This window comes from Sander vitreus, chromosome 10 (assembly GCF_031162955.1).
Source record: "Sander vitreus isolate 19-12246 chromosome 10, sanVit1, whole genome shotgun sequence".
Lineage (NCBI taxonomy): Eukaryota > Metazoa > Chordata > Actinopteri > Perciformes > Percidae > Sander > Sander vitreus.
In genome coordinates, this window is record NC_135864.1 from 25,752,275 (window position 1) to 25,774,197 (window position 21,923).

Below are 21,923 nucleotides of genomic sequence, written 5' to 3' on the forward strand. Positions count from 1 at the left end.
CACTAGCGAGTTAAGCCGTGTTAATCAGGTAATCAGGACAGCAAAGCATCTGAAAAGCAGTGCGTGGAAGTGTTTTGGGTTCTGCTCCAAGTTGTTGGTGGCTGATTTTCAGCGATAAAACAAATAAGTAGGGGTAGGACGAGACACCGAGCTCACGAGACGAGACACGAGATTGGGTTCACGAGATCGAGACGAGTCGAGATTTTCACACTATTTTACAGAAAACTTCAATGAGGAAATAAGACCGGACAAATAGTCAAAAAATGAAAAATGAGCACTTAAAGTTTTGCCACAAACTCAAATGTGAAATGACTGGCTTCTCTCCTGTATAACTAACAGTTACACTGTTACGTATTCTATATGTATGGTGGAGAGAGAGTCTCTTCACTCAGAGAACCAAGGTTACAACATAACCAAGCGTTTTCTGGCAGTAGTTGAGACCAAATGTTTTGTACAGTAGACAGAGAGACATACAGCTTATTTTACTATTGTTTCACATTGATTACGTTCTAAAGCACAAATAAATTACCATCAAACACTCAACATGATTTTTCTGAAGACGGATGCTCTTTTCTCCTCCTCTTCATTTTATTAATTGCAGCACTAAACAAGGAAGTATGCTACTCTTAATGCCCATTATAGGACAAACGGAGAACATTTCTCTTTGTTTAATGTCATTAAAAGTAAAGTTAGGTTTTGCTTTCTGCGTCCGACTCATTTTAAAAGACGAGAGGTCTACGTGAGACAGCGCCACAGTGAACTGCACGCTGCGGACGCGTATGTGTGTCTCGGCCAAGAGAGAGACAGGGGGGAGAGAGAGAGAGAGAGAGAGAGAGAGAGAGAGAGGGGGAGAGAGAGAGACAGGGAGAGAGAGAGAGGGGGAGAGAGAGAGGGAAGGAGAGAGAGAGAGAGAGGAGAGAGAGGGAGAGACAGGGAGAGAGAGAGAGAGAGAGAGAGAGGGAGGGAGGGAAGGAGAGAGAGAGAGAGAGGAGAGAGAGAGAGAGACAGGGAGAGAGAGAGAGGGAGGGAGAGAGAGGGAAGGAGAGAGAGAGAGGGAGGGGGAGAGAAAGAGAGGGACGGAGAGAGAGAGAGAGAGAGGGAGAGAAAGAGAGAGAGAGAGAGAGAGAGAGAGGGAGAGAGAAAGAGAGAAAGAGAGAGAGAGAGAGAGAGAGAGAGAGGGAGAGAGGGAGAGAGGGAGGGAGGGAGAGAGAGGCGGTACTCTCAAACGTTCTTACAATGGGATTTACAGGCAGCTTTTTTTCTTCCGCCATCACTCTGCAAAAGCAAACTCAGAGTCAACTTTGGAGAAGAGGCGGGGGATCTTCTATGCTAATTTCAAGGCTGCTTTTCTGCACTTGTGTACTGATGTCGCGAGACACTTGTTACCTCGGCGAGAAATCTCGTCACGTTTAATCTCGTCACACCTCTACAAATAAGAGAACGAAAAGAAGGGTTACGGGGTGTTTCTGTTGGCACACCTGTTCACAAAATAGCCGGTTTCCACACGTCTTCACTATTTATAGCCTAACTTGCCGTTACTCTTCAACCACAACAAATCTGAGGACTCAGCTGCTATAGTTGCAACCCAAGTGAGGCAGCAGAAACCAGTGGAGCAATGTCAACTGTGCAACCCAGATGGGGGTAGGTCCTGCCCCCCCACCCGACCCCCCTGTGCTTTCCGCCTATGGTCACCATAGCCACAAACGACGTTCAAATCATAATCTGCGAGTCTTGAGAGTCTCCCTCATATGTTAAGTCCCGCCTTATTGACAATTGGAAACCGTCAGATTACAACCTATGATGTGAAATTATCTACATTAATAATTAACAATTGGCTGAATATGCTGGTTAAAGTTATCATTTTAGCTGGTGAAATTGACTTCAGCTTTACTAGTAGGTGTTCTTTGCTCTGCAGTGCTGCAGTGATAAACAAGGACACAGGGTCAATGATGACGAACATCAATATCATCAAAGTTTAGAGCCAACGCAGCAGCGGTTTGACAACTGTAGTTCCAGTTTCCTCCACATATCTGTAAGAAATATCCAAGTGCTGCAGCGGTTGTTTTCTGCTTGTGGGAGGTGTCACTGACATGTTTGAATGTACTTCTCTATAGGGGGGGGGGGGCGGCAGGGTTGGCCATGTGTAGAACTGCTCTGACAATGAGTCAACAGCCCCACGCCCTCTGGAGAATCTGCATCCTATTTAACATGATTGAGGGAGTTTGTGTGTCAGTTAAAATCCACTTCCTTGAGGCGTTTTGCATATAGCAAAACAATGACCTGTCACTCGTCATCTCAAAGCACAAAACCAAAAAAAGAGTTGGGTCCATTTCTGGTTTTGCCAGTCCGTTCCGATGTACAAGCTTTAAACCGGTGTGATTTTACAACCCAGTCTCACGGCAGTTCGTGAAATGGTCACGTTATTTAATCTATTGATTCGTGTACACGGGCACGTTTTTCTCGGTTTTTTTTCGTGGTGGCCAGCACGAAAATGTAAACTAATGTATTCCAATGGGAAGCATATGTCGTGATCACAGCACGACTACGGTAGCGAGTAGTATGAAATGCCGAAAATCCGCATAAGGAGGTTGGTTGGGTCAAACAACAAACACAGGACGTTCCCCCCGGAGAGCGGGGATCGTGGCCCGCGTGTGGCGTTTTGTTTCCCCGTTGTTGTTTTCCTAATCACAACCGTCCCGTTATTGTTGCGCCTCCCCCGCGGCCGTCTCCCGGCGTGTGAGGTGTCCTTTCCCCGTTCTTCTTTTCCTAAACCCAACCTCCGCCGTCCCGTTGTTGTTGTCGCGTGTCCCCCAGAGACCGCAGATCGTGTCCCGGGGTGTGACGTTTGCTTCATCTTTTCCTAAACCCAACCTCTGTATAGATGGTTCCCATTTCGTGCTGGCCACCACAAAAAAACAAAAAAACAAGATAAACGTGTTCTTGTACACGAATCAATAGATTAAAAATAACGTGACAATTTCACGAACTGCCGTGAGACCGTGTTGGATTTTATGCAAACTGACTGAACCGGCATTTGTCATTATGACACGTTCTGGTAAATTAAAAAGTAGCCTACATCACCAACTTGTGCCAACGGAGGCAGTAATCAGACATTTAAAACCCAATTCTCGACATTAAGAACGCCTGTAACAATTTTGACGTTCCATACGGCTGAACTGATTGGATGGTGAAACGTAATGAACGTAAACATGTGTGTTGAAAAAGTAAATCATGTATAAAAAAACCTGAAGGGCACTTGGAGAGCGCGTATCACAATGTTAATGCAGGGCGGATTTTCACCGTCGTCATTTTTCCGATTATTCCGACACCACATGAATGCAGCACAATTGCCCTCGCAATCACTTTTGTAGTAGTTCCATCACCAACAGAGTGATGCGTCTTCCCTCTAGCTGATCACCTCATGACAATTTCAGGAGTCTCCAGTTTAACTTGTATTCACATAATCAATAATTGAAGCATATAAACTTAACATGTTTGAACCAAGACCTTCAGTGTTCGGGTCAAGTTGCTCGGGAAAAACAAGTTACGCGTGTGTCACATACATGTTTAATCAACTTTTAGGTAAAAATGTATCAGACCTGAATCGGCAGATACCCATGACAAATGACGCAAAATTGATTTGCTGCTTGATAGAATAGCAAACTCTCACCGTTCTCCTTTTACATGATTGTTACCGGCCGACCCTTCCCATTTAAGACCGGTGGCAATGTGGGCAGCGTGTGTATGCGACGTTAACGTTAGTCCAACGGGGTTTGTTATGGTAAGTGAGGCTCGGCTGTGTGTAGAAAAGTACCATAAGCGGCAGCTGACACATGCAGTTTAAAATAAATATATAATAAACGATTATATTCGGGTCAAGGCCATAACCCGATTTCTCACACTTCATGTAAACACCTTACCCCGGTTATAATCGGAGTTCTAATAACCCGGTTAACAGAGGTAGCAAACTCCTTCAGTAACCGGTGTGTATCCCTGCATGTATGCACCTTAACCGGGCTATGATCGGTTTAAGCGTTTGCGCATGCTTCAACTGCCCTCCCAACTCGGGTGAAGTTGATTTTGAACCGGACATACTCCGTCAGCGCGCTGTGAGATGTAGTCGTTGCTATGACACCATACAACAAAACAGCGTTACCCGAATCAGCGGCGGGCAGCAAAAAGCCTGCGGTCCATCTGTTTAACTCCCCGCCGAGGCAGCAGTGGACATCGGGAGATGGCTAAACCGACTGTCCATCTCCGGGGCTGTCACCGCTGTGTTTTGGCAAAAAAGTGGAAGGACCGGGCAGCCCCCCGCTGCGGCCCCTGGCTAATGTAAATGTTAGTTATCTAACAAAGTTAGCTTGCTAATTCCACTCGACACTGGTTACAGATTACATTCTAATGAGCCGAACAAGTGGTCAGTCGTCTGGCGGGAACACTGTGCTGTCCTACGCTGAAATAATAATAATGTGTAAATACGTTGTTAAATTTGACTACTTTAGTGATCGGTCTGTGTAATGTTGACGTCGGTCAACCGGAAGCGTTGTGCATCGGCAGAGCGCCACCTACTGTACCGGAGGTGGAGTTACTCCTGTCATTCTCCCCATTCTTCCCCGCTCATGTATATGGGGAGAACTGGCATAACCCGGCTATTCCCTTTACCGGGTTGAGACCATACCCCGCTCTCTGCAGTGATTTGGAGACTACACATTTGTAACAGAAAGCCTCCATGATGATGAGATGTTGAGTTGGAGTCAGACATGCGTGTTTACAAGGCAGGGAGGGCCTAAGAGATATTGCCATTGGGTTGTATTATGAGAAGGGTTGGATTCAGGGATCTGGGAACTTGACTCATACTAGTATTTTTCACACACTACACTGCTAAACACTTTAACAAAGAGGCATTTACAGTATAGTGTATTCATATGCAAATATCGAATGTAATGGAAAAGGGACCGCTCTAATCAGACAAACTTGGAAACAATCCTGTTTTGCAGCCAGTGTCAGAGCACCCAAGCAGCACATGAACACCTTCCCACTGCACGTCTCACAGTCAAACCACTCTAAACCCATTCTCAAACTGTGGTAAACCCTGGCTAGTGCTTCCATCTGTGCAGTTGTACAGTACCTGTGTGTATGTAGGCGGGCGGACTCTGACACAGATACAGTGGTGGGTAATGGTTCCTCTTGCTGTGTTTGTGGATTCTGTAGTCCTTCTCACTGCGAGAGCGTCGGCTCCTGTGAGGCTCTACAGAGGTTGCTGGTGGCAAAAGGCGCTCTAACAGTTCAGAGCTGGGCCATGCCCGCCCGAGCGTGCGGCTGCTGGTCTTCTTCATCCTCACCACGCTGGGTGGCAGGCAGATAGTAAATCTATCTACAAAAGACTAAGTCAAAAATAGTTTTTTTTATCCACAAGCAAACTTCTGAATATTTGAGCCAAATGGTTGACCCAGGGCTGCAAGGTCCCAGTTCCTCACGTAAATTCCATTCTGAAGCGTTAGTGTTAATAAATCGCCAAATGAAAATCAAAAAAATCACCATGTTGTGAAATAAAGAATTCCTGTCCTGGGTTGGCCAGACTTTCTCATGGTCATGTCACTGTCACCTCTAACTGCATAAACGCCTCTCTTTCCTTCTCGGGCTACACCAAATCCACGATGGAATGACTGGTCAACTGTAAGCTAATGCTTCTGCTGTAATGTATGAATTCTCACACACACACACACACACACACACACACACACACACACACACACACACACACTTAGCAGTGACAAGCTGGGGTGTCTACACCACTCCAGTGGCTAGCAGTTAGCCTAGCCTGGTGCCTTTGCTCGGTGTCAGACTCGTTTGGTCTAAGCTTAAGCAGAAGCCTGAGGAATGAGTTGACGGTACTTTTTGAGTCGGTCAAAGGGGGTAGGCTAGGGAGAGCGCTAAAAAGACAAGCCTGGATCCCTGTCAGATAGACAAAAGCCCATGCAGCAAAGGGAGGGAAGAAGAAGAAGGGAGGGAGTGAGGGAGGGGGCGCTAATACAAAAGACAACGAGGGGAAAGAGGCTGCTCAGCCAGCACAAGGAGGAGAGAGAACGACACAATCTCCATGGGAAAAGCAGACACACTCCTCCCTTCTACCTCCATCCATCCGTGATTATTCCTCCAGGACCCCGTTCACACACACCAGCAGTTGATCCTCGGGAGAAGAAAAAAAACTGTGGGCGTGTGTGTGTGTGTGACAGAGAGAGAGAGAGAGAGAGAGAGAGAGAGAGAGAGAGAGAGAGATAGAGACAGTGGCTGAGCAAAGGGATGATGGAAGATGTTTAAAAAAGAGGAATCCACAAAAAGCAACATTTAGTGAGGAGAAAGGGTTAATCCAGAGCAGAGCGAGCGTTGCCTCTGCTTCTCCTTTGTCTTCTCGTTCGTCTGTTCGCCTCTCTTTCTGCCTGCTGCTCGCCTGTCTGCACTCACTCTGTCGCTCACCGTGTTGTTGTTGGAAAGGAAGGGGGGGGAAGAGGGAGGAGGCAGAGGGAGGAGAGGGCAAGGATTGTGTCACACACACACGTTCCCCCTGTTGTTAAAGCCGAACGGTGCTACCCATTCATACAAAACACACTTCTACACATTGATATCCGTCAGCTGGGGGGCTAAAGAGGCAAAAGCAGAATTTATATCCAGGATAACTGATAAAGCGAGGCTTGACCTAGTCTAATCTGTGCAGCCTGGCTTGGTGTGTTTCACGATGGCCAAACCAGGCTGAGGAGGAGCGACTAGGTCGAGCCAGGCTGAAGTCATTCGGATAGATGCACGCTCACGGCTTTCTTTAAAAGGACAATTCCGGCGCAAAACAAACCTAGGGGTTAATAACAGATGTGTGCCCACAGGATCGTTCTCTGGGACATGTTTTCATGCTAATCGAATGTGTTTGTAGCTTGAGCTGATTAGCTTACAACGCTAGTATTCGGGGCACAGGGAAAGTAAAAACAAATCGCTATTTATACCACTAAAAAGGCTCAAAATATCGCCAAACTTCAACGGTAGCATAATGAGGGTCCCTAGATGTTAACCGAAGCATTGAGAACATTGCAAGTGTACAGACAGTTTATTAAAAAGATAGTTTAGAAAGACAGTAGCTCCCAAGACGGCGGCCGCCTGTATACGAGAACGCAACTGTCTTTATAATCTACCACAGAGTGTGATAGACCATCTGTCTGTTTTCTCTCCATTTGTGATGGATCAAAGTAGCCGGGCGTTCTTTATTTATCAAGCGCTAAAATAGCGTTCTCAGGGGCATTAGCTTTATCAATGTTAGCTTCAACATTGATCTATGACAAAACGGCAGAACAGCGTTCCCTCTATGTTGATTTGGAAATGGCGGCCCGCCACGCCAAAATATATGCCGCCACGGTATCAGAAATAGGGCCGATGCACAATGTAGTTGCGGTTGCTTTTTTAAATTATCCTGCCTGTTGGAAAGCCTGTCCACGCCCCCCGCAGGGGGACGGCGATACTGCAGTCTGATGTCGGTTGAGTGAGCGGCACTGAGCTTAGATGTCTGTTTTAGAGAGGCAGCGGACTTTTATTTATTCCTTTTCTTCAATCTGTCTGGTTTGTGCGTTCGTGAGGAAAACCTGTGATCGTGTGTCTGTCCGTCAAAATGGACACAAATCTGCCATAGACGACAGATTTAGCTAACGGTAAATATCTGAAATTAGAGACACTGGAGTATAACTTGTATGATGCTGTGCATAATAACATAGACCCAACTAATCACTGAGTATGTTTACATGCACACCAATATTCCACTATTATTTTCCGAATATGACAATATTCTGAATTTGATACAGGTCATGTAAACAGCATATTCCGGTTAGATATTCCGAATAAGGCCTTTCTCTGAATATATAGCATTTTCCGATTAAGACGTGGCATATTCCGGTATTATTCGGGTTTTAGAGGCATTCTTTGGACATGTATACAGCGCCTTCGGAATATGCGTCTCAATCAGGGTTTTTACCCCAGTTTACGGCCTCTTGCCGGTTTACGGCTTATGGTCAGCTCTGTGCGTTGCTATGGTTTCTGTACACACACCAGCCAGCCAACAGTTTGCAAGGCTGCAGACCCGATAAGAAGGAGAAACACAGCTACTTTTAAACATTATCAAAGACTTTTTGGATATGCGCACACATCGCTATGGCGACCTTTTCAAGAAGCTGGTTGAAGGAATGAAAGAGGGACGCTGTGTTCGCACGGTCCAACAAGTCCTCCACCGCTGGTAAACTTTCAAAAAATATATTTTTTTGCACGGCATGTAAATAAATGGGAATATTAGTGGAATATTCACTTTCGTTAGCCGTGTAAACAGCTTAGTCGGAATATCATCTTTTTTGGAAGAAGGGCCGGAATATTCTGTGATTGTAAACGTAGTCAATGACGGAAAACGTTGGCAAGTATTTGTCAGAATGTGACTTTAGGCAGCTTTTCATTTTGATCCCAACTGTGTATGTTTTGGTTGATTTCCCATTTTCAGTTTTAGCAATGTGTGTATTTTGCATTTGGTTTTATTAGTAAAGGTGTTTTAACAGTTATTATTTGCACGGTTTTGTGGATTTGGTGTGTTTTCTTAATTGTTTGTTGGACTGGGAATCACGGTGATGAGAAGCAGCTGTGGTTGCTGTAATGTTCATGATTCATAACACGTGAGGTTATGATGTTCTAGTATTTCCACATGTGAGGTTGTTAGGTTGTAAGCAGACGCTGTTTTATTCAGTCCACAAGGGGGCGCTTTAGTTTCATTGTTGTGTTGAGACTGCAGAAGGTAGTCAGAAATCAAGATGGCGGCGTACAGAAATGTAAATGATTGTAACGGAGATTCATAAGTTCACCTCCACAGCTCAGGATTGGCCACAGGATAGAATGGTGTGCTTGTTGAAGGTGGATGCAAAACCAAGGGGGTAAGCCTCTCTCCACAACGCGTACCTCCTATGGCGCCATTTTGATGCTAACAAGCACTCACCCGCCGTTAGCATCCCATCGACTCCCATTCATTTTGACGTCACTTTGACAGCGAATAACTTTACATCTGAAGCGTTCAAAGACTTTACTTGTCCATTGTTTATTTCTAAAGAAACACGACAATGTATAAAAGGCTCCATTACCTTGAATCTCACGTTATGGCTCCGTAGCAGACGTTTTTGTAAAAATAGGCTAACGATTGTGTCATAACCACGCGACTTACTGCCGCATAGTAGAGGAATTACCGTATAGTACAGGAGAAGCTCGCAGGCAGTTTCGACTTACATTAGCTGTTTAAGTTTGATTACTAATGTTAACTAGCATTTTAGTTAGCAATAATTAGCCTGTGTCCATGCTATCTCCTTACATATACCTACGCTCTCCATCTCTGCAAGATTGGGAATGATTGAGATTTCTCTTGGCACAGCTACCAGAAGACTTACAACTTTCAGACACGTTGCTCACGTCACATCTACGTCTTCAAGCTCAGTGGAGGCTGCGCAGTAACACTCAGTCCACACCGGAAAAGTGCTTCTAATGGCCTTCACTGGTCTCCGTCCAGAGCAACGGGATCTGTTGGTCCACTTCTGTAACTGTCTATGTGCAAAACAGGTGCAGGGGAGGAGAGGGAGAACTAAGAAAAAGAATCACGGGTGTGACCGGCTGGAGGAGAGTTTTGTTTTTAGTAAAAAAGAATGTTTATGCTGTGCAGAAGTAACCCGTTTTATTTTAAATAAATTATTGAAGAATCATCCTGTGGAACTTGAGTTTCTTTAACAGTGGAAATGCTTTTTTGTTGCTGGTAAAACAGGACCTCACATATATAATCAATTTTAACCAATTTAATCAATTAGTAGTAGCGGCCGTAGAGGGCTGTGAAGCAAATGTTAGTGAATGCAAGCCATGCTATTACACTGATCGACAGCTGGTGGCAGCAACCCTACCTTTTCAATGTGCCTGCAAAAGGCAGGGGCGAAAAAGAATTCTTGAAGAATTTGAAGACCAAGGCTGCATCTCATGTTGCTTATTTGACAGCTCCTCGACTCCTTGGTCCTTGGCTGAACCGGAAGTTGTTCTGTCCCTCCTCTGTGAAGGCTGTCTCAAAGCTCTTATTTCTGCCCCGAGGAGCGAGGAGCGAGGAGGGATCATCGAGGAGCTATAGGCAAGGAAACACGAGAGCAGCCTTCCCCGGAATCCGTGCAGCTGAAGGAGTTGCTAAGTCCGCCCATACAGCTGACCAATTCATGTGACGCTTCAGAGGAAAGGACGTCTCATCACTCTAAAACATATTTGCTCATTTCCTCTCTCCTCCCATGATGTCCCAAGGAAGGGACGCAAGTGGAGGACTCGAGGAGAACTCGAGGAGAACTGTCACTGACTCCACGACATTGTGAGCAGATAAACGGGTAGACACTAACAGATGTGCAACACTCAACTGCTGGATTTGGATTTCTTTCCAACATTTCTTCTTTTGTGGGTATTTATAAATAACTTTCATGTAATGCTATTTGATCATTTGACCAGTGTTGACAGAGGATTGCTGAACCAGACACCAGCCAATTTACTGTCAACTGCTGTCATCTAGTGGACTAACAGGGCTACAGCCATAAACAGGATTTAAAGGTGCCATCTTCAGGTTTAAAAACATAAAATGTCATTATGAGATAACCAAAGACACGTTTTAGTAAAATTTCACAGGCCCAAATTTTTAGCCTCCTACAACTTAAACAAGAATGGAGATCTGGCCCTGTGTAAAGCCCCCTACTGACATGAAGAGAGTCGGATAAAGCTACTAGATAAACAAAACATACTGGCTAGGGCTACAGACACATAGTTATCGCTATTACCCTGGGCCGTTTTTTTTTTTTTTTTTAAATACTTTAGACCAACTGCACTGGGATCTCTGACTCAGATAGAAGGCCAAGACTAGCACATTAAAGACGAGTCTTAAAGGGCATTCACACCAACAAAAATAAAAGCAATCCGGCCATTTTCCGCAGGGTTGTGCGGCGGGGGCGAGTGTCAATGAAATGGCCCATTTGTGTGACGTCATGCTGTGTTCTTAAACCCCCCCCAACAAAGCACAAGTAGACTTTATATTTCACAATCACTGTTTTCCGTCAGATCGTTTATAGATAGCAATGTTTCTGACGGCAGCTTCATTTGACAGGAGGGGGAGGGGGAGGGGGAGAGAGAGAGAGAGAGAGAGAGAGAGAGAGAGAGAGAGAGAACAAAGACGAGTGAGACTGCTTTGCTGCTGCAGGAAACATTCGGCTGTTCCACAAAGTCCCGGGCAGTTCAGTGCTTGTTGTTTTAAAACTTTCTTGTGGCAGCAATAGAGGCAGTGATGTTTCCTGCTTCCTGTACGGGACTCTGCACACCGCCTCAAAACACACCGACAAGTCTGATCTCCGGTTACATGACTGGCCACCGCAGCGTGACGTGGGGTTGTGTATTTTCTAAAGTGGGAGTCGGTTGAGTGTCCCCACTGTGGCAACCCCCCCGCCGCAGCCCAAACGCACTACCCCCATTCAAAATGAATGGAAAGACCTGCGTTTATGCTGGGCCATCGACGCAGGCAGTCTGAACACGGCCTTAATGTGAACATACTTCCTAAGGGCTTACATGGAAACAGCTATGAAGATGGTATGCTATCAACTAACAAGAGAAGAGTTATATGTACACTCTCCCCCATAGTTTGTTCCTGTCCTGCAGTTTTTGTGGTCACAATGTTCATACCGAGTGAACAGCTGTAAAAATCCACATCAGCAATAAAAAGCCAATGCGTGCACACTAATGTGGCAGCCACCCTCTTATTTTCCTTACCACCGCCAAGGATTGCTGCTATGTTGGTGGGAAACAAGCGGAGGCATGAGCAGGCTCGCTGTTTGAAACTACTCCGACTGTCACATGGTGTGGAGACAACTGTGATGTCATTGTGATGTTGCCATGAAAGCTCAAGCTATCCAGGGACTACAAGTCAACACTTCCTGTAGTTACCTCCAAATTAAAGACCACATCAAATAAAGTCCCTTCAAGGCTGTACTGTAAAACATTTCAAAAAGGGAGTTTTTCCAGCTCTACTTTTTTTTAAGCTGGTGAATTACAGCCAGAGCGGAAGAAAACCAATTTAATTCTTGTGGTTGTTGATGCAGCTGTTATGTTTTTGCTTTGGTGACACTGTGAAACCCTGTCCTGTCAGCACACGGCTTTGAATTTCAAATTAAATTAATGAAAAGGTTACAAAATTGAGAGTCGGGCAAACAAAAGAGGAGAAGAAGAAGGTAGAGTGAGGTGAAGGGGCAGGAAACTCCATGCCTGCAGGTACACACAGCTGGCACCCCAACACAGACAACATACAGCCTTGTTAAAACACACGCACACACGCACACACACACACACACACACTTGATCGTGTACAGACAGATGAAGTGAATTTTGAAAGTAATTGAGCTGTGCCTTTCATCAGGAGGAAATTACTTGTTCCTACTTACTGTGTGTGTATGTGTGTGTGTGTGTGTGTGTGTGTGTGTGTGTGCGTGCGTGTGTGTGCGTGTGTAGAGACACAGACACACAGAGAGATGTGTAGTAACCACATAGTTGTTGTAACTTGATCTTGTGACTAATGGCAGCTCCACTGTTCACTTCAGCACACGTAGCTGTTTAAGTGCCCTAGAGCCAAACTCAGACACCCAAAGAGGCTCTTATTAATACTGCTGAGGAGAGCTTTACAGGGCAGGGCAGGGCAGGGCAGGGCAGGGCATGGCAGGGCAGAAGACACGCAGAGTAAGTCAGGAACAGTCGGGCAATATCCTATATTCAGTGTTTCTGCTAGTAGTCTAATTCCGGGTTTTGGTCCAGTTGGTTTAAACACGCACGTAGGAGTAGCTTATGCATGAAAACCACAGTTTTCGACCACTCGGCATTGAGAGGCGGCGGCGGCATCATCATCCCGAGCAGAGACACTCTGCTTCACGCAAGCCCCGTTCACGCAACAGCGGCAGTAAAACTGTATTTCACACTATGATGGTTCAACTTTGCAATGAATCCGCAGTTCCCATGCACGGTGCGGTCCGTTACACTACTGTATGTTCAACATTACTAACAATGTATTGATCAATAGCATGTATTTCCAAATAGAAAACATTTCACTTCATAACATTTTGTAATTATAACACAATTGTATTAAGTAGGTGACCACTAACACACTTTTCAATTTAGGAGCAAAATGTGCTCCTTGGAAACAAAGTTACCATGAAGCCCTATTAAACAAGCCCTATTGGGGTCAAGTATCTGTCATCCCAGATGCTACAGCCCCCTTACTGCATTATATTCCATTATATTTTTATATTTTGAATTGTTACCTGCCTACAGAATTAAGCTTTTTCCTTGATATAAATAAACACATCTTTACCATAAATTGGTGCCTAAAATGTATCAACATGCAGGAAATGATGTCTTTAACGCTCAAAGTTTCCTCGGGTGTGGTCTGAGCAAGGGCGCCGGAAGTAGGGGGGTTGGAAGTAATTTAATTTGAATGTGCCGTTGGCCAATCAAAAATTAGGTTGGTGCTTGATGTTCTTTTCGACATGTTTTTACGCATCTGATGTGTTCAACGTTTGACTTCTTCTTTTTTGACGTTTTTGTTTACATTTTTAACGGGAGTTTTTCGGGGTTTTTTACGCTTTTTGAATTTTTTATATGGGGCCAGTAAAAATTGACTTTGGGCAAATAGAATTTTTTTTTAACTTGCCTGACAGGACAAGTGAAAAAAAAAAACCTGCGGAGTTCAACGCTAGCGGAGTTGTACTAATCACACACAGACGCATGTACATACACACATGTGGGACTTCATACAAGCATATGTACAAGTGTCTTGTCCTTTGTGAGTAGGGTTGCAAAATTCCGTGAATTTCCAAAGTTGGAAACTTTCCATGGGAATTAACGGGAATATATGGGAATTAACGGGAATGAATGGAAATTAATGGGAATGAACTGGATAGTTTTAATATTGCTTGTTATAATACTATTAGTCTATAACAGACAACTTAAATGTAGTTGAAAAAAAAAAAAAAAAAACTCTTGCACCATAATCTTGGTTAAAACAACCTGATTTAATGCAACTTCAGTTGAATGTCATCCCTATATTCGTCAATGACTGCACGCAGGCAGTAATCAGCATAGGCTACTACATACTTGTCAACATTTAGTTTTTTAAAATACGGCGGGGGGGGGGGGGTAAATACATAACCCGTTGCTATTAACCTGTGTGTGTAAATTGTATAGCCCACTTGTTCTTGATAGGCTGGAAACAATAGACAGCGCTGATGGTTAGCTTAGCACGCATATAACCATAACACTGCTTATTGTTGTTCAATGAAAGAATATTAAAGTTCTACTGACGAATAACTCAACATTTGTATTCACTGTATATGCCTGTCTGCTTATTACAAAACAAAATGTTTATATTTTTTGTATATTGTATTGTTTGTATAAGATGGAGTTTGTATGAATTACCCAACAGTTCCAGTTAATTCCTGTAAATTCCCATTAATTCCCATGAAAGTTTCCAAATTGGAATGTTTCCAAAATTCCCCAGCTCGCCCCTTTGCAACCCTGTTTGTGAGCCTGTGTGTGTGTGTGTGTGTGTATGTGTGCTTGTTTTACTATATTCGTGGGGTCCAAAAACCGGGGAATACAGTATACTTGTGGGGTCTGCACAGCCTTGTGGGGCCCAAAATGCTGGACCCCACAAAGGTAAAGGGCTGTTTGAGGGTTAAGACTTGGTTTTAGGATTAGGGTTAGAATTAGGTTATGGTTAGGGTGAGGGTAAGGGTTAAGGTTAGGCATTTAGTTGTGATAGTTAAGGTTAGGGCAAGGGGCTAGGGAATGCATTATGTCAATGACAGGTCCCCACAAAGATAGTGAAACAAACGTGTGTGTGTGTGTGTGTGTGTGTGTGTGTGTGTGTGTGTGTGTGTGTGTGGATGCCTGTGGTGGTGGGGAGAATAAGACCTTTATTTATGGCAGCAGTGCCTTTTCTTCTCTTTAATCAGAGCAGAAAACCCCAACAAATGCACTCATTCTCTCTCTCTCTCTCTCTCTCTCTCTCTCTCTCTCTCCACTTTTACTGCAGGCTAAGAAGGGTTTCACTATAGAAAGAAGACAACCAGCTCCCTCTGTTATCAATACAACAGTTATGTAAGCATTTACACTTTTCTAACTACTCTACTTCTAACATGTAGGAAACCATGCATGCTTCATGCGTATATTATAAAGTGAATACAGAAAGTATTCAGACCGCTTCACCTTTTTCACGTTTTGTTACGTTGCAGCCTTATGATAAAATTGTTTAAATAGTTTCAACTTTTTCAAAATGAATATAAAAAACAACAAATAAAAACAAGAAATATCACATTGACATAAGCATTCAGACCCTTTGCTATGATCATTGAAACTTAGCTCAGGTGCCTCCCATTTCTCTTGATCATCGTTTAGATGTTTCTGCACCTTGACTGGAGTCCACCTGTGAATTCAGTGATTGGACATGATTTGGAAAGACACACACCGGTCCGGATAAGGTCTCACAGCTGACCATGCATATTAGGGCAAAAACCAAACCATGACGTGGAGGGGACTGCCTGCGAGGCTCCGAGACAGGATTGTGTCGAGGCACAGATCTGGGGAAGGCTACAAGACAAATCTGCTGCGTCAAAGGTTCTCAAGTGCACAGTTAATTATTACATAGAGGACGTTTGGAATGGCCGGGACTCTTTCTAGAGCTGGCCGCCCGGACAAACTGAGCAATTGGGGGAGAAGGGCCTTGGTTAGAGAGGTAACCAAGAACCCAATTGTACCCAAATGTTGTGTATTTTGGGCCACTATGAGCTTAGAGGTTGTACCAGAATAGGTTCACATGGTTTCATTTTCAAAAAACACCATATTTTTGTTGTACTGCACATTGCTGCAGCTCCTCTTTTCACCCTGTGTGTTGAGCTTTCTGTTTTAGCTACAGAGTGAGACATCTCACTTCTGTTCCATCTTTGTTGGGAGTCGCACATGAGCAGTAGCTAGGTAAGGACTACTAGCCAGTCTGAAGCATAGTTTGAGGGCGTGCTACGCTAGCAGCTAGGCGAGCATTGTAACGTGTGTTACAAAGTGACGAGCGTTTGTCACAGAAGTAAAGGCTGGACTACAACAGAGCTGTTCGGAGCAGTTTGTGAACAGTGTTTTCTGTTGGAGATGGTAAGTGCCTTTGGGGTGGACTTTGGGCTTTTTCACTTTGTAAACCCATAACGTGCACAAAAAAGATATATAACACAATAAAAGAAAGGGAAAAAGCCAAAAAGCATAATATGAGCACTTTAAAAAGGGAGGACCGCTAAATCCCTCGCCAAACACGTGCACCTTAAGGCCGTTTTACAGTCGCTGTATCCGAGCTTGCGCGCACCAATGCAACATCAAAATGACGTAGATCTCGCTGGCGCGCCAAGATTTTGAGTGCGCGTCCAGAGGGCAAAGCGGAAACAGGAAGCCTGAACAAGCTCGAGGGTAACCGGATGCCAGGACTCTCAGAGTGACTGCAAGTCTCTCTTGTAAACTTACTGGGTTTAGACGAGTTCTTTTACGGTGAATGAAAGGCTTGATCCGACGAAGTAGGTCATCGAATCAAATCGAAGCATTGACGTCAATGCTGCTGCCATTTCTGCCGTTCGCTCTTCTTCTTGTCCGTAGAAATAGCAAAGTCGGTAGCCTTTACTCACTAGCGCCACCTCTGTTCAGGAGAAGACTGCAACTAGTGTGGTGACCACCACGTGGGAGTATAAACGGTTACTGCGCTCCCATGACGTCACACTGGCGCTCGACAGGTCGGCTTCGGCGAGTATACGTAAGTCTTCCACAAACATATGTAGAAAACACTGATTGTTATATCTAGTAACATGAGACAGTGACGAATATAAGACCAATGATCACTCTGACTGAGCTCCAGAGATTCTGTTGAGATGGGAGAAACTTCCATAAGGACAACTATCAATGCAACACCGATCTGGCCAGACGGAAACCTCCCCTCAGTAAAGACACTTGAAAGCCTGCTTGGAGCAAAAAAGGACCTTAAAGGACAGTTTGTAACCACCAAAATGGTTACCAGTGTATCGCAGTGTGTACTGTACGTCCACAGCAATCCCACCAATCGGTCCCAAAACGTCCCAGTTAGAGAGGAAATGCCCTAAACGTATTCTTTGTAAATCTTACGATCATTCCCTGAAAGTACCAAGCAGGCCTGCCGTGTTGCATGGTTTCCTGAAGCGAAGAAGGTTTGAGAACGGCAACACTCAGAGAGAGGAAGGTGAGGAAGGGCAGGCAATTATCCAGGAAATGTACTGCCCTGTGATCAACACTACTTGAAGCCTGACAAGAAGCACTTTCGTGTGATATGTGATCCTGCAATTCTCGCGCGATATCGCGAAAATCCAGCTGCCGTGCAAGGTAAGGTGCGGATAGCCTACAGGAACATTGTCACTCTGCCATTGCAACACAAATTGTGTCAGTTTGCCATACTATTTTATAGCGTTACTGCCGGAAAAAATACTTACGCTGATTAAATCCATGCGTCAACCCTTGTGTTGTCTTCAGCACTTTTTGTGATGTTTTGGTCTCTTTTTTCCAGACACTTTTGGCACCTTTTTCAATGTTTTCGGCGCTTGTTTTGACGTTTAACGCTTCTTTTCACTACCGTGGATAAACACCACTAACACCAACTTACTACCACTATAGTTTTACACTTATTTTTGGAATTCATGGTCAATTAAAAACCTCTTTTATAGGAAACTATACCTAATTCTTGAGTTAAAGAGGCAGAAATTATGAATTATTTAGACTAATATTAAAAGAAGGATAGTCACAGAAGGGTCAACGTTCGTTGGGCGAGGATACTGTTCCGAAACATTTCACATTTTTTTTCGAATGCAAAAAAATTTAATAAAACACCCAAAATTCAATGAAAGTAGAGAGACGATCTTTTGTTGTACTCGCAAAGCGCGTTGTATGGGATCATCCATCCATGTTATTTTTGGGTAATTAAAATTAGGACGTTAAAAAGAAACCCATATTTCTGATATAGACATTTTGAGAATGGGTCAAATTAGACCCGAAGACAACACAAGGGTTAACGTAACTTTATGACTGAGGGGGTTATGCACTGAAAAAAAATGATTTTTTTTGGCCCTGTAATTATTATTTCAATTATCTATATAAATTCTACAAAGAAATACAAATTCAGTGCTTTTACTTTGCAGTTTTTCATGCAGTGCATTACTTGGTGATTGTTTGTAATTATGTGTCCTCAGTTTTGTATGTAAATTGAATCCTTCGATCCAAGTAATATTCACTGAACCAGTTCATTGGCTTAATTAGTTGATATTAAAAAAAAAAAAAAAGTAAATTGTAATTGAGTGATATCAGTGAATCTGGCAACCTTCTCTGCATTCAGAGCGTGACGTCAAAGCCCCTGCCCACATTTGAGCGGTCTTTCGTCAGACACGTACTAATACGTCCACGGTCAACATTTCAACTAGGTTGGCGGACTTTGTTGACTGAGACGGGGACGAACGTGAATATGGAACCATGAAGGTAAGTTTTAAGCGAAAACAAACTTTGTACGTTCCTTTTGGCTCACCTACTTAAGTCAGTTTCTCCGCACTGAAAGCAGCGGCGGCTGCGGTGCTAGCAGATAGTGTATTTTCCTGCTAGCTAACTAACTAACTTTGCTGGCACGAGGTATGTCCTTTTAAGCCTGGAAAGGCCCCATTACATGAGGTTGTGGTTTTATCAAAGCTGGGTGTGGTAAAGATGCTGCTGGCTGGAGCGGGTGAATTTCAATGTTATATGATACTGCGTTTTACAGAAAAAAGGAAAAGTTGTGCTGCCAGCACTGTTGTCTCCCCTCCCCCCACCCTTCTGGCTCCACGCCTCCCGTTACGAGTCATTGAAGTTCTTTTGAAATTTTCAATTGTTGATACTGATACAATAGACTTGAGTTAATTTATGATTGTATATGTGTATTTGTGAACACAATGAAACGACCACGGTCTAGTTTGAAATAATTGCTGTCACAAAAGCTTTGGCACCGCTGCCATGAGGTGTATTTTGAGAAGAAAAAAGAAAACAATGTGCGTACTCGATGCGGACGACTCGGTTTCACTCAAGTCTTCACAGCGACCTGTTTTAAATGCGATACCGAGCTGACACGATGCGCCGGACTATGAAACCTCAAGCGTCGCTCACAGTATGGGTACAGTACGCCCGACTCTGTGGGAGCCATAACTGTGCTGGAGAAATACATTGGTCTGTGCGTAGCCGGCTGTGAGTCAGGTGCTCAGGGATCGTCTGCAAATTGCAACATTTTCAGCAAAATCTAATTTATTCAAAAGGTACATTTTATGCATGGTAGAGTCAGAAACATAATGTTGCATATCTATTGATTTCTGCTGTCCATAATATCAATTTGGAGAACTGTTTTCGCTTATTCTTAAATTGATTATGAACTACTTTCAATAACTTTCCCTTTGTAAACTGTAGTGTAACAATAATGTCACATCACGTACACCAGCAGTTACCCCGGTCTAAGCAGCAGGTTACGTTATTAGTTATGTAGTTATTATATAGAAAGTATAACTTTCTGTTGTTTGATGAAATTGTCACCATAGCACATGTAAAGTGAGTCACTGCTTCTTGTCATTCTGACAAGCCGACAGCCCCAAAACATCACTGCTGTAGAGGAGATCTGCATGGACGAACGGGCCAAAATACCAGCAACAGTGTGTGAAAACCTTGTGAAGACTTACAGAAAACGTTGACCTCTGTCATTGCCAACAAAGGGTATATAACAAAGTATTGAGACAAACTTTTGTTATTGACCAAATACTTATTTTCCACCATAATTTGCAAATAAATTCATTAAAAATCCTACAATGTGATTTTCTGGATTTTTTTTTCTTCTCATTTTGTTTCTCATAGTTGAAATGTACCTATGATGAAAATTACAGACCTCGCTCATCTTTTTAAGTGGGAGAACTTGCACAATCGGTGGCTGACTGAATACTTTTTTGCCCCGCTGTAAGTTCTTTCTGTCCTGAACGTCCTGAGAATGTCTGCAAAAGGTAGTGATCGCAACCGTTAATGGACAGAGTTGACGTATGTATTCTTTACTGTTCTACACAGTTGATTAGAAGAAAGGGGACGGTGCACGCTGAGTTTTTGAATAGCATGTTTTTTTTTTCCACTGCTAAGACCTGCTATCTGATTGGTTGAAACTTTGAGGATTTTGTTTTTCCTCCTCAATGAACTTCTGCCTATAAAATCCATGAGGAAGTGAAAGCTTCAATCTTTTGAGGTTTGTAATAGAGCCCGATTGATGGAATTCCAGAATTGGAAGGGAAAAGTCAACGGTAACACTGTATTCCTTTTTTTATGCTGGAACATCAGTCCTAAAGTCAGTTGGTGCTTTGTCATTCCGCATTTCATTTTTCAAATTCTACACTGCTTTACTTTTGAGCTTCATAACGGTCTCTGAACTCCCTTGATGTATGTACTCCGTGTATACATATACATGGAGTACATACATCAAGGGAGTATGGAGTATATATGCACTGTTTTGAAATTTGCTAGCAAGAAGTTCAATGGCCATGTGTTTGTGGCTATAATGTTATGTAGATATTTGAAATGTATCTATGCCATTTCAAATGTGAAATAAAAGCGTCTTTCAAACATCCCTTAAGCTGCAAATATTTGTTTTTGGAAAACATTGAATTATTATTAGAATAGTAAAAAAATATTTTACTTAATTCAATTAATATTAACTAATACATTCATAATAAATACGACTTAATTATTACATAGAATATAACAAAGAAAAGATGAGTAAGAAACACAAAGAAACATCAGCAACGTTTACTTGGGTTTTGTAGTTGGATGCAACGGTAATCTGAGTGAGAGTTACAATCTATAGGTGAGTATTGCCAGTGCCATTTACTTGTGTATTTTTCATAAAAAAAAAAAAAAGTGGTTCTAGTAAGTAAATATTACTTAGAAATAGCCTGAGTAAAGATTACACATTGCCTTCAGGTGTGTGCGCACGGTTTTAGGAACCTGATAATTTTTTGGCACGTGCCATTTCGCTTTCGTGAGCACATGCAATTTTAGCATGGATCCTACGCGCTGTTTTTAGAAACGAGGGACCTCATCTGTTCGCAGGACTGCCATGGAGGTTAAAACATCACATCACATGTCAAGAGAAGCCAAAGCATAAAAGTTGTTCATCACGAAAAGAAAAGCCAAAGCACTGTAAGAGGAGCATGGCGTACGGGCCACTCCAGATGCTTAAAAAAAAAAAAAAAAAAAAGAGCCAGAGAACCATTCCAGAGGAGACTGCAGAGAAGGTGAAACATGTCTATAGAGCTAAAAGATGTGAGCAAGATCATGGCAGGGAAAAAAAATACATTTTATATTGGTATATGATAAAAATACCAATCTTTGCAATCGGTACTTTGCAATCTGTCAGAAGCGTATCCATTATTTAAAACATAATATCCTGAAATCAAAATCAGTTCCTCTAAATCTGCAGAATTACGACCAAAGGAATGTGTATTAGCAGTAGGATTGCAAAGGGTCGGACAATTTCTTTTCTTTTTCTTTTTCTTATTGCTGAAATAATAAATAACAGAAAGAATGAAGTGTGAAATATATATAGATAGAAGACAAAAACATACAGACAAAAACACAGAGCATTGAGGGGGAAGTTAAGCTCTGGAATTTCCGTAAGCATTTTGTCTGGATACACGAAAAAAAGCAATACAGTCTTACGGCACGTTGATATGTACAGATCATTTGCCAGCATCCCATTAAATAGGAATTCA

General features: G+C 43.2%; 1 protein-coding gene across 4 annotated transcripts in view; it reads right to left on the reverse strand.

The window, feature by feature from the left end:
• The window catches only part of LOC144524639 (storkhead-box protein 2-like), a 75,277-nt gene that overhangs the window by 50,401 nt on the left and 2,953 nt on the right, over nucleotides 1-21,923 (reverse strand). Inside the window, exon 1 of one of the 4 annotated variants that reach the window (XM_078261034.1) lies at nucleotides 5,129-5,608. The exons of the other annotated variants lie outside the window; for them this stretch is intronic. Within the exon in view, the coding sequence (XP_078117160.1) occupies nucleotides 5,129-5,336 (208 nt within the window). The 5' untranslated portion in view covers nucleotides 5,337-5,608. Of the gene's footprint in view, nucleotides 1-5,128; nucleotides 5,609-21,923 lie in introns of those variants that run through there. 4 annotated transcript variants of the gene reach the window in all.